Here is a 16276-nt window from a genome sequence, read left to right on the forward strand (position 1 = left end):
CTAGAAAACATGGAATTATTCTTTTTTTTCCCACTCACTTCTCCAATTTCTTTTAACAGATTTATATTATAAGTTTACATAAGTTTTAACAGTATCATAGGTAAGAAATTATGTTTCTAATATAACTGGCAGTAAAATACTCAAATGAAATATGATATATAATTTAAATTAAATAGATTACACTGACCTTCTAAAGTCTATTAAATTTGAAATTGAGTACCAAGATGGTGAATCTCACCGGATCTCAACAAAATATCACAAAGCTGGCATGGCTTAAAATCTTAAATGGCTTTCCTGCAATTTCTTATGGTTACTTTAAGATACCCCACTTAATTTTTAAGTACATAAGCCATTTGTTTCAATTAAATATTTTAACATTCATTCTTTCTTTCTTTCTGAAATATACTTTCAGTACTTTAAAATAAGGCAACACTGGTTGTTGGAGTACCTACACAGAATGGGCCTTGAACACTGTGGCATATGAACCCTCACCAAGCTGACAAATCTTCTTGTAGGACTCAAGGCGGCCTTGGGTAGCACATGTCTGCAAATTGAAAAAAAAAAACCAAAAATATTAATAATATAATATTTTATTACTAAAAAAAAGTAAAGGTCGAAACTTGAAGCTCTGGGCTCAGAGGCTGGAGTGCCCATCTCATTTTCCTGATGTTTTCCTTGGATGTTTGGGCCAGACTATGCAAGGCTGTGGGAGGTTCGAGAAATGGTAACCAAATTACTATTATTATTATAAAACTTTATTTTTACACGGAAAGCTCGTCTCAGCCAGAGGGTGTTATTCTACAAGGCCGTGTTGTCATTGAAATTGCAAAATAACAGTATAAAAAATACTAACACATAATCAGAAAAAAAGACAAAATTATATACAAATACGAGATACAAAAAATGAAGCATAAACCAAAAATTTTACAAAAGTGTTTTTAAATACTTTAACATTTGATGCATTTCTAACACATTTAGCCAGTGTGTTCCAGAGAATAGCACCATGGAAAGATAAACTTTTCATTTTGTATTCCATGTGAGGACGATCAACTTTTAAGACATCATTTAATCTGGTTAAATAATTTTGTTCCTTAAATGTAAAGCGTTCGGTCAAATAAGAGGGAACCAATCATTGTTATTCCCCTTTTAGACTTCCAAGAATTTTAAGCATAGATAAAACATTCAACACAACATAAACTTTCCATGCTCAATGGATATGTATGTGTGAACAAACAGAAAAAAAAGAATTTTTTACAAAGACAGTTGACCAGAATGGGAATTGTTTGAGAGCCTATCTATATCTGCTAGGTCAATCACTCACACAAATTTGGAAATTTTGGCATACTAAATCTTGATTTTGTTTTTTAAAACTGTATGTTTGTTATGCCATAAAATTCCAATACATAGCAAAGTATTATTCATGGTATATATTATTTTCCATGAGTATAGCCATGTTGGTATTTGTAGGACAAAATGTATAATCACTATTAAACGATCATCAATACATAAATGTCATTCTAATATAAGCATCAATTTTGACCTCATCCTCTTAAGAATATATTGTGAAATACATTGCATGCAAGATAAACATAATGTACTGTATATGTCAATAGCTAGGGATATAGACATACATTGTAGGATTTTATAATTATAAATTTTAATGGAAATTATTTATGATGTGATTCTTTTATTCAATTGTATATTTTTATAATTTAGGATTGAGGGGCAACTGACTCTCTGAGTTACATTGAATTTTTGCTAAGCTGCCCGAGTATTCTGTTTTTGGTCAAACAAAATAAATTAAATTATATTAATGCAATAGTGATAACAATAATGACTATAATGAAACAGTGTTTTTAATGTTTAATCAGTTTTGTTTCAAGAATTTTTTTGCATCTACACCTTACATGCATATTAGCATTTCTAAACAAGTTTGGCACTGGGGATTCTGGGAACCAATACGCTCAAACAGGGGAACCAACCACATTGACATACTAAAAAGGAACACATGAACTTATTATGTGGACACACCACTGTGTCAGTGTGTCACTAATTTGTAAGGGAGTACCAATGAATATTGAATACTCAAAAGCTTTTGATATATCTTCCATGAGCTATGGAATACCAGAATGTTCACAGCACATGTATGTATATAAAATGTGCATATGTAATGGCATATTGCAATGCCACTGTAAATGAGACATTAATTAAGAGAGCAATATTAATATGATGATATAACCTCTGTGCAATGCAACTAATAAGAGAATATATAAAAATAGCAATCTTGAGTTATTGATACCGCCTTTGGTGCCAAAAAACTATAGATTGACAGCCAACATGAAGTTCACTGACAGATACTTAACAAGTTCCAAGTTCAAATTATTCAATATTTCTATGTCACGTACACTTTCAGTTTCTACGAAATCATTACACATCTTAAAGGAGAAGAGCTATAAATGAATAAATAAAACACACTGTCATGTTCAAGCGATCAGTCAAATATATGTCATCTACATGTATGATAATTAAAAATAAAATATAAAATAAATTAAATGAAATACATTTATGTAGGATAATGGTAAATCTTTGTCTCTAGGCAAACACCCAGTTATTTTCTCAACGGATCTGTCAATGACGGCCATGCGCCTTCTGAAGAAGACAGCTACTACAACAGTAACCCCATTGAATACGTACTGCAACTATGAGCTAAAATTATGGCATTATTACGTTAAATAATATCATAATGATTTTTTAAAACATCTATTTCCTTATACTGAACAAGGTCAGAAAAAACGCTAAGAAAGTGAAAGAATATTTTCCAGGAAAGAATTAATGATAAACAACTTCCAATGGTTCCATTGAAATTGATGGTATATCTATTTGTGGATACATAATTACTCTGTTTTGCGGTGCATTGGCGACGCTTAGTAACCATTAAAGACTTTAAAGATGTATAAGTTTCAAAATGAGGAAGCATAGGACTATATTGAGGCGACGCCAAATGGGCCTGTTAATCAATCTAACATGCATTTGCTATGTTGGTAGCATAATTAGATAACCAACCAACACTACAGCATAGTAAAATTATATTTAAATAAAAAGATGTAGAAATATCATTTTACAATAGCATTGTAAAATGATATTTCAATAAAAAGATGTAGAACATTTCCACAAGTTACGTTGTCATTTTATAACACTGCCTGTAAGAAAATCTCTAAATATTGAATTCTTAAATCACTAATTGAATAATAGAGGATTTACACGGTACATAATTCCACACCAATCTTCAATTTTACAGTTGACTATTGAAAGGAATTGAAATCAAGAGCGAAAATACCATTAACAGTTTAGAAACTGAAATGGGATTTCCATTATTCTGATGTGGCTGCTAAGAGTAATAAGCTAATTTTATGAGTTACAACTACTACATATTATATTTTACATCAACTACTTTTTATAGAATCTCAATAAAATATGTTGATAGTTTGAATAATGGTACTTATATGTAACCTGTCAATTGTAAGGGAATAATATCGTATACAAATACTCCAAGTTATTATTATTATTATTATTATTATTACGTAAGGGTGTGTGCATGTATACGCTAACCCTAGCGATATATGGGGTGTATCAATCTATAAGATTTGTTGCTCACTGAAATTCAATCATACATCCAGGACCAGAAAAAGTATGTGACCACGCGACTGGTGGTCTGACGAATTGCTCATTTCAGTAGAAGAATTTGCAAAAAAAATCATTTCACCAAAGTACACAGTGATATGTATAGATTTGATTCCATGGTAAATGTTATCCAGCCCATGAATTTCATGTCGTCAATTGCTGAACCAGAATTGCTACAGGACGGCAAATTTTTGCCGACCTAATTTTTTCCAAATTTCATGGGCTGTATTATCATTACATACTATACTAGGGTAGATTTATTTAAGCTACATATCATTAATTTTCACTTAATGATAGTAAAATCAAATTTGTACTTTTGTAATATCGTACTTTCTATGTATTTTTGCCAGTACAAACACATGATACAAAATAATTGCAAATAGCAAAGATTACGTACGCAGAAGATGAAGAAAATCCACACAGAAGGGGAAAGAATCTCTATACCAAATTATTATTATTAAGCTTTATAATTTAGACAAAAAAAAACCAGATTAAAGTAACCTCTTATGTTTACTCAGGGTTCATAAGTTTTGAAACAAGCAAATTTCCCGGGATATTCCAAGACCTTTTGGGTTAAATTTTACAAATTTCAAGGGCACAATATCGCGCAACTGTAAAACATCACCGATGTTATGATTGATTTTAAAACTTGGTTGCTTTACTAAGTTTAAATGAATGTTAGTTTCGTTTATATTAAATTTTATCTAACTCACATTCGAGGCGATGGATCTGTCTGTTTTCTCACGCTCGTGGGGAATTCCATTTTTATCACAAGTGTAAAAATGTGTTGGTAAGCAAAGGAATTCCAATAAGTATGGGTAAGTAAAGTAAGGCAGAGCTGATCGCTGCCATACAGTTGAACTTGAGTGGACCAAACTGTATTCTATCATCGGCAACACAAATGTATGTGCGTGTACAACAATGTAATACTGCTTAAACGTTTCAGTGCATTTTGTGGTACTGGAGTGCCAGAATAAATTGGTTCCTTTGTGGCGCAACGGTGGAGTAGTACACACCTGTCCAGTTTTGTCATTCAGCGAATGATAACTGTCAGCTGTGACGAAGTTGACATAGATATTAGTAAACAATAGCCTTCTTAATGGGTTTACGATGCAGAGACATTAATTTATTATATTTAATATATATTTAGGTGTTTAAAATGTATAAACTAATGACGCATTGTATTATTAATTAATTTAATTAATGGATGCTCTATTCCCTACACATCATATGTACTATAATTACTGTATTATTATTTATTAATTATTCATTATTATTGGGCCTATTATTATTGAAATTAGGTCTATAATTATTAGGCCTTAGTAGTTAATTTTATCTCTGTATTTGGACATTTCAAATGCTGTAGGCCTACATGAACCTTCATAATCTGCTATACAGCAAATGTTAACGTACAACAGGGTTCCGCCATCCCATCGGCACTGATAGGCATTGTTTTTTCAATGATTTTTGAAACTTCAGAAACATTATTAAAAACAAAATACCTCGTTCTAAAATCAAGGACTTTGAACTGTAAACGCCCTTTAAACATGAACGCCCATTATTAAGAAAATATCAAAGCACATGTTCCCATGGTTACGTTAAGTGTTAATCAACTGCCTTGTACTGGACGGGGCCAAAACATGTCCATTCATGCAAAGCAAGCACGCACATCTGGAAAGTGAAAATTACCCAACATGAATTTACTGGACACACTGAACATGTGCGACAAGACAAGACATGTTCAACTGATTGAAAGTTACATTACACAAAACAGCAAGCAAATAGGCATATAAACAACATAGCAGACATCAACAAAGTTAATGATCAATGTCTGACTGAAAATTACATGTAAGCATAAATATTAATACAGTACAAGATGCAAGAAAGCAGCACTTCACTAAAATATAAGCAAACAACTCATTCACTGAATCACAAATTTGTACCAAAACCGCCAGTCGGCTATTTTCAGTATTTGACATTCTTTCTGTCTACGATAACATTCCTGAGCTGGCGGCATACAAAGACTTGTGACTGACCTGTTTTCTCCAAGGGTATCGTGGGAACCTACTTGTGGGAATGTTTCTCATTGGAATTACAACGGCAACTTTACTGGATAAATGGTTAAATGATCAACTTTCCAGGACATTCACAAATAATCATAAATTTCCAGGATTTTCCAGTACTGGAAAATGCCCATTTGTTTCTTCAGGACATTCAAGAAATTTAAGGACGCGAACGAACCCTTTACTTACACTAGCCAGCATACTTCTAGGACGTGGTTTTCTGACATAGTCATCTTTGCTTTTCTGTTTCTCAAACTCCATCATATAGTTGTTGTATAGTTGTGGCAAAGCATCATTTGCCGAGCGGTACCGGTACAAGGCCGGCCGACTACCTTTAGATGTAAACGTAGAGCTAGTAGACGTTCCCATTAGTCGATTGCCATTCTCCTCTGTTATTCCCCTAAATATTGCACTGGAGTTAGTAAAAGCACCCTATGAAGAAAATACATAATAGGGTTTAATTACTAGGCCTAGACCTACAGCACATGCAATTACTGTGATCATCTGAAAAAAACGCACTTGGCTTCGAGTTCCATTTCATTGAGCATAACTTAATTGTGTGAAGATGATGCGAGCCAGATATTAAAATGGATCATTAACGTACTGCACAAGTATCTGTCTAGCACAGTTGAAGGTGATTTGTAGAACTGTGGGCAGATGAATTGGAAATAATTGTTAGCTGAAATGACTGTATTAACGAACCTCTCAATAAACAATTACAAAGATGAACATTTTCTCCAAGTTTCCTCAGTCATCACTGCACTTCAGTATACTTGTAAATCAATCATTCTATATCTAATATTCACAAGCTGCCTCTGTTGATATTTAAAGAATTTTACTGAGTTCTGGTTTTTACTAGATTACATGATTAATGTTAGAACATGTGCTGCTGATACTCTAGCTGTTTTACATTACGGTATGAGACTAGTACTACCCTAGTCGGGAAACAGCATTTTGATAAGAGACATAATGTTATACAAATAATGAATGTTTGTGAGTACAATGGGAACAGGCAGCAGCTATCAGCTTTATCAGACACACCTGATGAATGTTGATGCCAGCTTCATACTATTAACTGGCAACAACTATCAGCTTCATCAGACACACCAGATGAATGTTTGAATGATGCCAGCTTCGCAGACTGACATACCAAATGAACTAGGATCAACTACAAGCTAAATCAGACATACCGATAAATGTTGCTGCTGCTTCTTTTTAAGTCCTCTGCAAGATGTACCAACATCAACATAATGCTAAGAATCTGGTCATGATTGTAATTTACAAGTTGTTGTACACATGTATTAGCAGCAGAACCCAAACTGCAAGTATTATTTACTCTAACATTACATGGATAATAAGCATTTGAACTGTAGAAATACATCATCAACAAGCACTCAATAATCTGAAGATACTATTAAAGTCTCCTGGTGATATGTTATACCTTCTCATTACCTGCCTAATGAGCAATGACAAGTTTATCCAGGGATGAATTTCACATTTTATCTCTTAAAACAAGAGGCTATGTTTTAACACAATGATGAAAACAGGTGTAATATTATTTGACTAATAGGGATTCATTTAAAACTATCGACGTGATGAAAGGAATATGTTAATACTCTATATTCTCAATATTATGCATACTTTTGTCATCATTACCAACATTACAGCTATAATTATTTATATTCAAAACACTTCTCCATCACAAACACCATTAGCATAACCATCATGTTCAGCATCATGAGATGATGTGTATTAAGTACTAAAAGATGTCAAAATAAATACAAAAACTGTATGAACAAATATAACCATTATCTTCCTTTTTCCGTTTACCTCATTCTACTCTATCATAAAGTATTTCAATCCTCTAAATCTGACTCCATCTTCCATCTTTTTCTCCTCACCCTACTCAATCCTACATATTTCTTTTATCTTACTCAATTTAACTCCATGTTTAATACTTTCCTTTTTATCCTACTTTATTCTATTCTCTTCCATCCTTTTATCCCATCTTCTTTCCTATTTTATATAGGCCTATTGTCAAACAAATTTTAAAAAATGACAACTATACAACCAATCAATATGCATAACATATTGTCATATGGTAAGCCTTTTGATTATTAATAATGAAAATATCAAAACTTTTTAAAAAAGAAATCAAAGCCATGTAACATTCTACATTTTACCTTCTTTAATAATAAAACAGTACTTGTATTTTGAGATGGTCAAATAAAAATAAAATAAAATGTATCAAACACTGAAATAAAACATTCTATGGGTTGTTATATTTTGTGTTATTGTGTTTTAAATTCATAATTTTTTGATATATATTTCACATTGTTTTCTTCATTATAAATCTTATTGTCTATATTATTACTTTGCATGAACTTATCATTTTGTGTATGCATTAGAAAATAATAAATAAATAAATGAGATAGTATAGAATTGTCATTAGTTTATTTCCTTATTGAAATTGCCAATTCCACTCAGAATGGCGACAGAATTCATAGAAAATATTAATGGATATAAAATAAAACTATAAGTAATCTCATTAATTTAACTGAATTTCTTTATTAATCAATAGTGAATATTTAAAATTACCGCCTTCTATTTTATATTTTGAATACTATATAACTGAATACAGAAATTAACCTCAAGATTTGGAGCCACTATTTTTCCGAGTATTCACAAATCATTCTGAAAACTATCATAGGTTCAATGTCCAAAAATCTATTTTAGACATATGGCGACAGAATTCATAGAAAATATTAATGGATATAAAACAAAACTATAGGTAATCTCATTACTTTAACTGAATTTCTTTATTAATCAATAGTGAATATTTAAAATTACTGCCTTCTATTTTATATTTTGAATACAGAAATTAACCTCAAGATTTGGAGCCACTATTTTTTCGAGTATTCACAAATCATTCTGAAAACTATCCCAGGTTCAATTTCCAGAATCGTTAGAGTAATTTTCCAACATTATTTAGCATGTATGATGTGTTTCAAAGGTCATGTGACTCCGGTCACCAACTGTGTCTGTTATGAAGAAAAACAACATATGACAAATAAATAATTCAAATGACAATTTTGAATGGAATTTTAAATGAAAATAATAAATCACATTTTAAATAAAAATAAATTACACTTCATTATGAGATATGATGTCTATTTTAAATCTATATAATTTTATATATTTCATCCTTGTTTGACTTTATAACTTGATATAACTTTAGACACATGTGTCAAAAGGATAGCAAAGAATAAGTTAAATACAATGTGAATAAAAACCTTATTCACAGTGACAAGCAACAGAGAGATAATTACACAGTAACAACAGACAGTGGAATGGATAGACCATGGCAGACAATCCTCCTGTAAGCAGTCATTTATATGCACAAGGACTACTTTACACACATGACCAATGGCTTAACATCCAAGACAAGGACCTAAGAACACAACCAATTATAACTTAAAACACAGAGAAAGGCCTGTAAATAGTTAGAATTGCAGATAAACAAGCAGCGACATTTAAAATTAAGATTGCATATGCATGAGTAAACGATAGATGTAATGGCGCATGCATTGAAACAAGCTACAGATGAGCTTCATTAGGATAGGTCTCGTTATAATTAACAATGACAGACAATGACCCTCCATTACTCAATGGGCCCCAAAAAAGGTGACAGGGTCCAACCAGTGGTTTACAGATATTATGCCTTAAATACCCCGTCCATCTGCATAATCCAAGATAATTCCCTTGGTTATGAAATACGTATATTAAGTATTTCTCATTTTAGATAGATGAATTAAATTAGTGGTATTATCAATAATATCTTGAAGCACAGATGTGACTTTTGTAAATTTGAGCAGAATATATCACAATATGTATCAAATCTTGGAATTAATTTCTTGTTACTAAACATACCGTAATATAAATCTACTGCTGAAGGCAGCACAGAATACGTATCTATGTTTGCTTCAGTGTGAATACTTGACCGCCATAACATCACAAAGACATTTTCAAGTTACATCCAGAGCATATTGCAGCAATATTAGTAGGCTACTTGGCTACCTAGTGCAAGGTGGAATATGGACAGCTACATACTTTCAGACAGAAACCTATGTTAGCTTTGTACAGATATACACCATTAACATAGGTCTGTATTTGACAAGAAGACACAAACAAAACACACATAGGAGTAATCAATCTTAAAAAACACTTACCACACTAACTGTAAACACACTCTGATCAAAATCTTACGCAGCTTCGCTTGATTACTTTTTACTAGATTAATAACTACTTTGAAGACATTATCGTAATATTCAACTCAATAATGGCACTTATGATGAGTTTGAGTATTCATCAGAATGAGCTAAGAGAGAAGTTTAAGCAAGGATCTCTATTCAATCCATTTACCATTTTATAGAAAAACTCTATTTAATCCATTTACCATTTTATAGAAAAACTCTATTTAATCCATTTACCATTTTATAGAAAAACTCTATTTAATCCATTTACCATTTTATAGAAAAACTTTGTATTACAATGAAAATGAAATTAAAAAAAAAAAAATCAATTAGCAATAAATGTCAAGGTCTGTAAGAATGTTACAGGAAGGCTGCATTAACAGGGATAGATTAAGAGAATTCATTTCTTCACTTCAATCCAACCATTGTATAACACCATTTTCATATTTGTAAATTTAATTCTAGTGCAGAGTCATTTTAAATCTGGCAGGGGTGGTCTTTTTTATTCCTCCACGGTTTGATCATTAAGTAAGAATGGGGGGGGGGGGGGGGGGGGGGGCAGAGGAAGGAGTTGAGCCACTTTCTACATTTTTCCGTAATTCAGTTGAAGGAAACAAGCTCAAAACTGAATGTTGCACAAGAAAACTTGGCAATGTATCACTACAGTTTGGCAAACATGCTTTATAATCGTTCATTAAAGGCTCAGACAATAAATCATGTTTTCAACGAATAATCATAACATGTATTAGAGGGTGTTTGGAAGATTCACAGATCAGTCCAATAGGGATTTACTATGGAATTATGTGTATGCCCTCTAGCCATTTTGATGGTCTAGGGTCCAATGTTCAACTGTCAGATTTAAATATTAACTATCATTACACCTTTGGAATGTTAAACATTTTTTTCTTATTGCAACCTATGAATTATAAATGTATTGTACAGCAATCCTTTAAAGCTTCATTCATGGCACTACTGTATTTCACTAAAAAAAACATTTATTTTTTAGAAAAAATGCATATGCATTACTCTAATTATTATAAACCATGGAAAAATACTGTCATAAAAAAAAAAAGTAGACTATTTCTCATAGGAGATTACCATTTTCTTAATAATGACTTCTTCGTTACTAGGTAAATTCAGAGGTTGTAGATCGCATTTACTGGAATGCTCTCGCCTGCTACATTTTTTGTGTACTTTAATATACCGTTGAGCATTGGCACAGTAATTGTTTCGCGAATCTGCTGCATTCTTCTTCATTTTTTATCCCACTGACCAATGCCATGAACTCTCATGAAAGATATTTTAATTCACCCCACAATTAATTTTTTAAAAAGCATAATTAATCTGATTTACTAAACTGTTTACATTGCCAATACAATCATGAGCGATAAATAAACTACACCCTCTTTAATGAGATTAGTTTTTGTACTTCACATCTCGCACAATGTGGTTGATCGAGAAGGCCGGAGTTATATTTTCATGAAAGTTTTAACTCTATGAACCTCAGCATCCAGTAATCATTAGAAATCAAGTGATTTATATTTCAATTAATTACAATAATTACCAACAATTTGCCCATGTACATTAATCAATTTGTGTATATAATCTAAATGGAAACATATGGAAACTGTGCGTAAAATCCCACAAGAAATAAAAAATCTAAAAAACTTCAAAACTAGAGGCGCATAGCATTCATCCATAAGTCCAAGAATATTATATATCTCCTTTTTAAATAATTACTTTTTAATTTGATGCAGCTAGTACAAAAACTAAATTAATAAAATCATCTGGTGTATGATTTGACAAGGTTACATACTTAACAAGACAAACTAATTTATTATCAATAACAAATCAAGTGGAAAATGTGATATCCGAGCCAGATAGTCCAGTGACCGACACATCCTATTGGTCTTTGTATGCGAGTAATCAAACATACATTAATATAGATATATGAAGTATAATTATATATCATTGGCACTGAGGATTTTCTGATTAAAAATTTTAATAATATCGTCACGGTAGCATTTTTTCACAGAATCATTAAATTATATTCAACAGTAAAAGAATATTCAAATTCTGATTTGAATCTGAATAATATGTTCATGAATGAATATAATAATGACACAAGATTAATAACATTTTTTAATTCAATCTCATCTCATTTATTTCCACAATAAAAATCAAATATGCAAAATGAAATAGTACAAAGTGAATATTGAAAAATGAACACAGCATTGTAACTGGAAGTGGAAAAATTCCACATAGATATTCATATAGACAACTGAGGCAAAACTCTTCAAGAAGGTACACAACTCACAATATAACATAACTCAAGCAGATGGAAATTCTGCCATCTAAGCAAAGATTGGGGCAAACTTTAGTTTTGGCAATACCAACAGTCTTGGTTTATTGCATAGGCCTTGGTGTGACTATTCATAAAAACAAAATTAAATCAATGGTGTGTCAAGAAGCATCAACTGTCGGCCAAATTCCAAACACTGTAATGAGTAACACACCCACACCCACACCCACCCCAAACATATGTTTACTGTATAATGGTAACTAGGTTTCTAATGCGTAAGATGAGTAGGAATTAATAACCAAAGTAAACCAATACCCAATACACATTAATCTTGCTATTGTACAAAGCACTATGATTTATGTTTCAATTTGGCATACACTTTCCTCAATTATAATGATTAGTTTTCTATCATTTGTCATCTTTGGGCATGGTGATGAGGATCTGGGTGAAGTGTCTAATTGAACCATTTGAAAGGCTTCAAGGCATCCTAATTAAAAAATCTTCAATTATTTCCCTATAGTTTTCGTAGGTTTTTTTTTCAAGCAATAATCTTTCCTTCACCTTACTTCTTGCAATTAGAATACAACATCAATAGACAGTACATGTGTAATTATAAGACAACATAGTTTTTCACATCTCTAAACAGGCAATTCTTTGTACATTGCCCACTATACTGCATTTATAGAACATCAAGATGCAATTATTGCCTTTGGCATTGCAATTAGTGCCCTTCCATTCATTTCAATTTTTTGACAAAGTTACATTTACAGATACAGTATTGTTCGTATAAAGCGGGAAACGAAAGTATAAGTCTCCCTCTAGGTAGCACATACTAGGAGGAGTATCACCAATGATATTTATATTTATTTATATATTTATATACACTCACTGTATATCAAATGTTTTGAATAATGCTAAAGATACATAATACTATAGGAATAATAAATTACCACGTTTGAAGGCTTTGATTTTATGTCTAATCTTACCCTCACTAATAATCATGTTTGGGGCTTACCCTTGTAATAGCTGTGTTAAGCAGATCACGAATGATATGAAAACCAAAAAGTGTAACACAATTGAAAATTATCTGAGATCAGAGATAAAGCGCCGATGATGGATCGAAGCCAAAGGGAAAGCGAAATGTAATGCAAAATAAAACAGCATACTAATAAACAAGTTGACATAGGTCTGTAATTTGACATGTTACTTGTGCAAGTTCAATGTAATGGAAACAACTACCCAATGACAGATACCCTGATCACTTGTCTACAGAATCGTCTTCCTTATTTTTAATATAGATTTTCAAGTCATACAGGTAATGGCAAGATCTTGCTGCAAAGTGTACTAGCCGAAGAGAAAGCAAGGCTAATTTCAATTAAATTAACAATGATGTTCCGTCGGATATGTCGTCATGTTTCGTAACTTTATCCTATTAATTACTGTTCATTTTTCTCTAATGGAAATTCTATTTAATTAATTCAAATATGAGATTTCCGAGTCGGCGCTGGTCCCGCAATGCGGGACCTGAGTCAACTGAAACTGAACCGGGTCAGACAAGTTCGCTTTGATAGCGGTAAATTTTGAAAACCTCATTTAGAAGAAAAATTGTTAGAAACTGTACAGCAAACTGTATTCAATTGAACTATAGTTTTTGAATAACAGTTGTTGTATATTCTAAGCTTAACCCATTACTACCCACAGCCTACTGCTGTGCAAAGCATGCAACATCACGCACCAAACAAATACCACGTGATACAAAGTTTATGCATGGGCAGATGACGTATCCTGCACCTTTATTTTCTACAGTTAATTTCCAGTAAAAAAAATATTACAAGCTCAAGAAAACTCGTCTTTTTATAGCAGACATTAATTTCGCAAGTTTTTTGTGTGTGTGTGTGTGTGTTGTTTTGCTTATAATTTGTTTGTATGTTTTTGAAATTACTGAAATAATTAAAAAAAAAAAAAAAAAAAAAAAAAAAAAAAAAAAAAAAAAATTTCGCCATGTTTTTATTCTAAAATCATAATACTGAATAGTGGTGTCATTCTTTCAGTTACGTCAGCCTGTTCACCAACCATGTAAATTTTGTGTCATTGTTCTGTGAAGCTACTCAGGTGACCTTGGGTGACCTTGAGCAGAGCGGGTTCTAAAGGAATAGTTTCAAACATTGTATATGAATGAACGTGATATGAAATTAATTATTCTGCCAAATCGATGCCCGATGTTCCTATATTCACAATCTGTGACAATAGATGCCAAACAGTGACAGCAACCTTCAATCTTACATACATACAGGTATGGCCTTTCAAAAATACGAGTCTGGTTTTGTACAGAGTAAAGTCGAGCTGCGCTAAATATGGGCTTTGGTCATTATAATAATTACCATCACCATAATCATGAAGCAAAATGCTACGCTCTGCTTTAAAAAATCGAAAAAAGACAATTAAAATTAGGTTCATGTGTCGTGCGAACTCTATGTGTTTGGTTAGATTGGGATTTACCGTTTCACCGTAATGCGATTGCCTTGAACTTCTTGCCCTACAATTCATTGAGTCGACCCAAAGGAGAAGTGTGAACATTCGTAGTGAGGCCCTTGTCCGACATAAAATACTGTAAACGAAATGGCTGTTTTGAGTCAGCCGTGGACTGACCCTGGGCCAAAATAATAAGTGTGACTGGGCTTTTTGACTAGACATCAAGCATCAAGTAGAATATACAGTGTAACCCTATATTAATATCTCCATGCTGTATCCTGGTACACACTGCATTGTTTTGTGTGTTCCTAGGCCCATTCGAGCGAAAAAATATCTGTGCGATTTACCAGTTAATTCACCAGTACACACTTTCTAAACCCCTTGGACACTAGCCTAATTACCCTACCATCTGGATTATCCGCAACAATTTTGACCACCAAATTGCTGGGTAGAATACCGTGTATGGAAAGACCATGGAGACGGAGGCAACGATAAATCAACTTTAATTATTCTTCCAAATGTTTTGTCCACAGTCCAGCTCAAGATATTCAATAGGGTTACAGCCCAAGCCTGGTTGCAGCTCTCCTTCGCCTCCTCACATGCACAACAAAATCGAAGTTAGTAGCATAGCTACACGTTCGATTTGTAGATTTACCATTTTTTGGAGAAATAATCTTGAATAAACTAGCCTACATACAGATTTTAAAGCAGCATTTATAAGTTGTTGAGGTCAAATATTGTTCCTGCGTGCCTCGCTGTGCGTACATGGGTCGGTTATAGCAGCAGTAGAAAGTAAACAAAGAATAGGTTGTTGACCATGGGATAAGTTGAAATGTACTTCAGGTGTAGTTTCATTACACGGTATTTAACGGTCAACCACACGCTGAGTGCTCAGCGCGATTAACCGGTGAAATAAACGGAATACGGTTGGCATTTTTCACTTGAATGGGCCCCTAGATACCACAATGCAACAAGGTGTGCAAGATCAGTTTTCACTGATGGTCTGCTCAGACATCCAATGACTATCAGTAAAATATTTTGTGCCATCAAGCACTCGCCCCGCCCAGACAGATTCGTTGACCGTGAATGTCACCTGAGATACTGTACATGTTCCCAGCTTAACACACACACACACACAGCTAACCATAAGAAAGTATTGTCACAATAATGAACAACCTAAGTTCTACAATCAGACTATCCCTACATTCAATGATATCAAATCATTTTTTAATAAGTATGATCATAACAACATCACACAAAATGTTAGAATTTATATAATTTCTACACAAGGAAATTGGATTTGAAAAGTTATATGTGAGTCACTTACTATAAATATATCCAAGTGAAACAATTGATCAATTTATGGCAAGGAAATTAATTTCATGAATTCATCCTTCTATCCATGTTGAAATATTAGAAAATAACTGTCAATTTATGGTATGAATATTTACCTGTGTACCGCTATATTATTTTTGCTCCTTTATTTGTATTGTATTTTGGAACTG

General features: G+C 32.6%; 1 protein-coding gene across 3 annotated transcripts in view; it reads right to left on the bottom strand.

Moving 5' to 3' along the window:
- Positions 1–16276, bottom strand: part of LOC117114287 (cyclin-dependent kinase 14-like) — a 57729-nt gene that overhangs the window by 24574 nt on the left and 16879 nt on the right. For 2 of the 3 annotated variants that reach the window (XM_033257906.1, XM_033257908.1), the window contains exons 4-5: positions 5934–6176; positions 453–544 (exon numbers count right to left, since the gene is read on the bottom strand). In XM_033257906.1, coding sequence (XP_033113797.1) covers positions 453–544; positions 5934–6176 — 335 coding nt within the window. The remainder of the gene's footprint in view (positions 1–452; positions 545–5933; positions 6177–16276) is intronic. The other variant, XM_033257907.1, reaches the window with a different exon arrangement.

Source organism: Anneissia japonica, unplaced genomic scaffold (assembly GCF_011630105.1).
Source record: "Anneissia japonica isolate Jap-2015-1 unplaced genomic scaffold, ASM1163010v1 scaffold2994_len2133135_cov197, whole genome shotgun sequence".
In the NCBI taxonomy this organism is placed as follows: Eukaryota; Metazoa; Echinodermata; class Crinoidea; order Comatulida; family Comatulidae; genus Anneissia; species Anneissia japonica.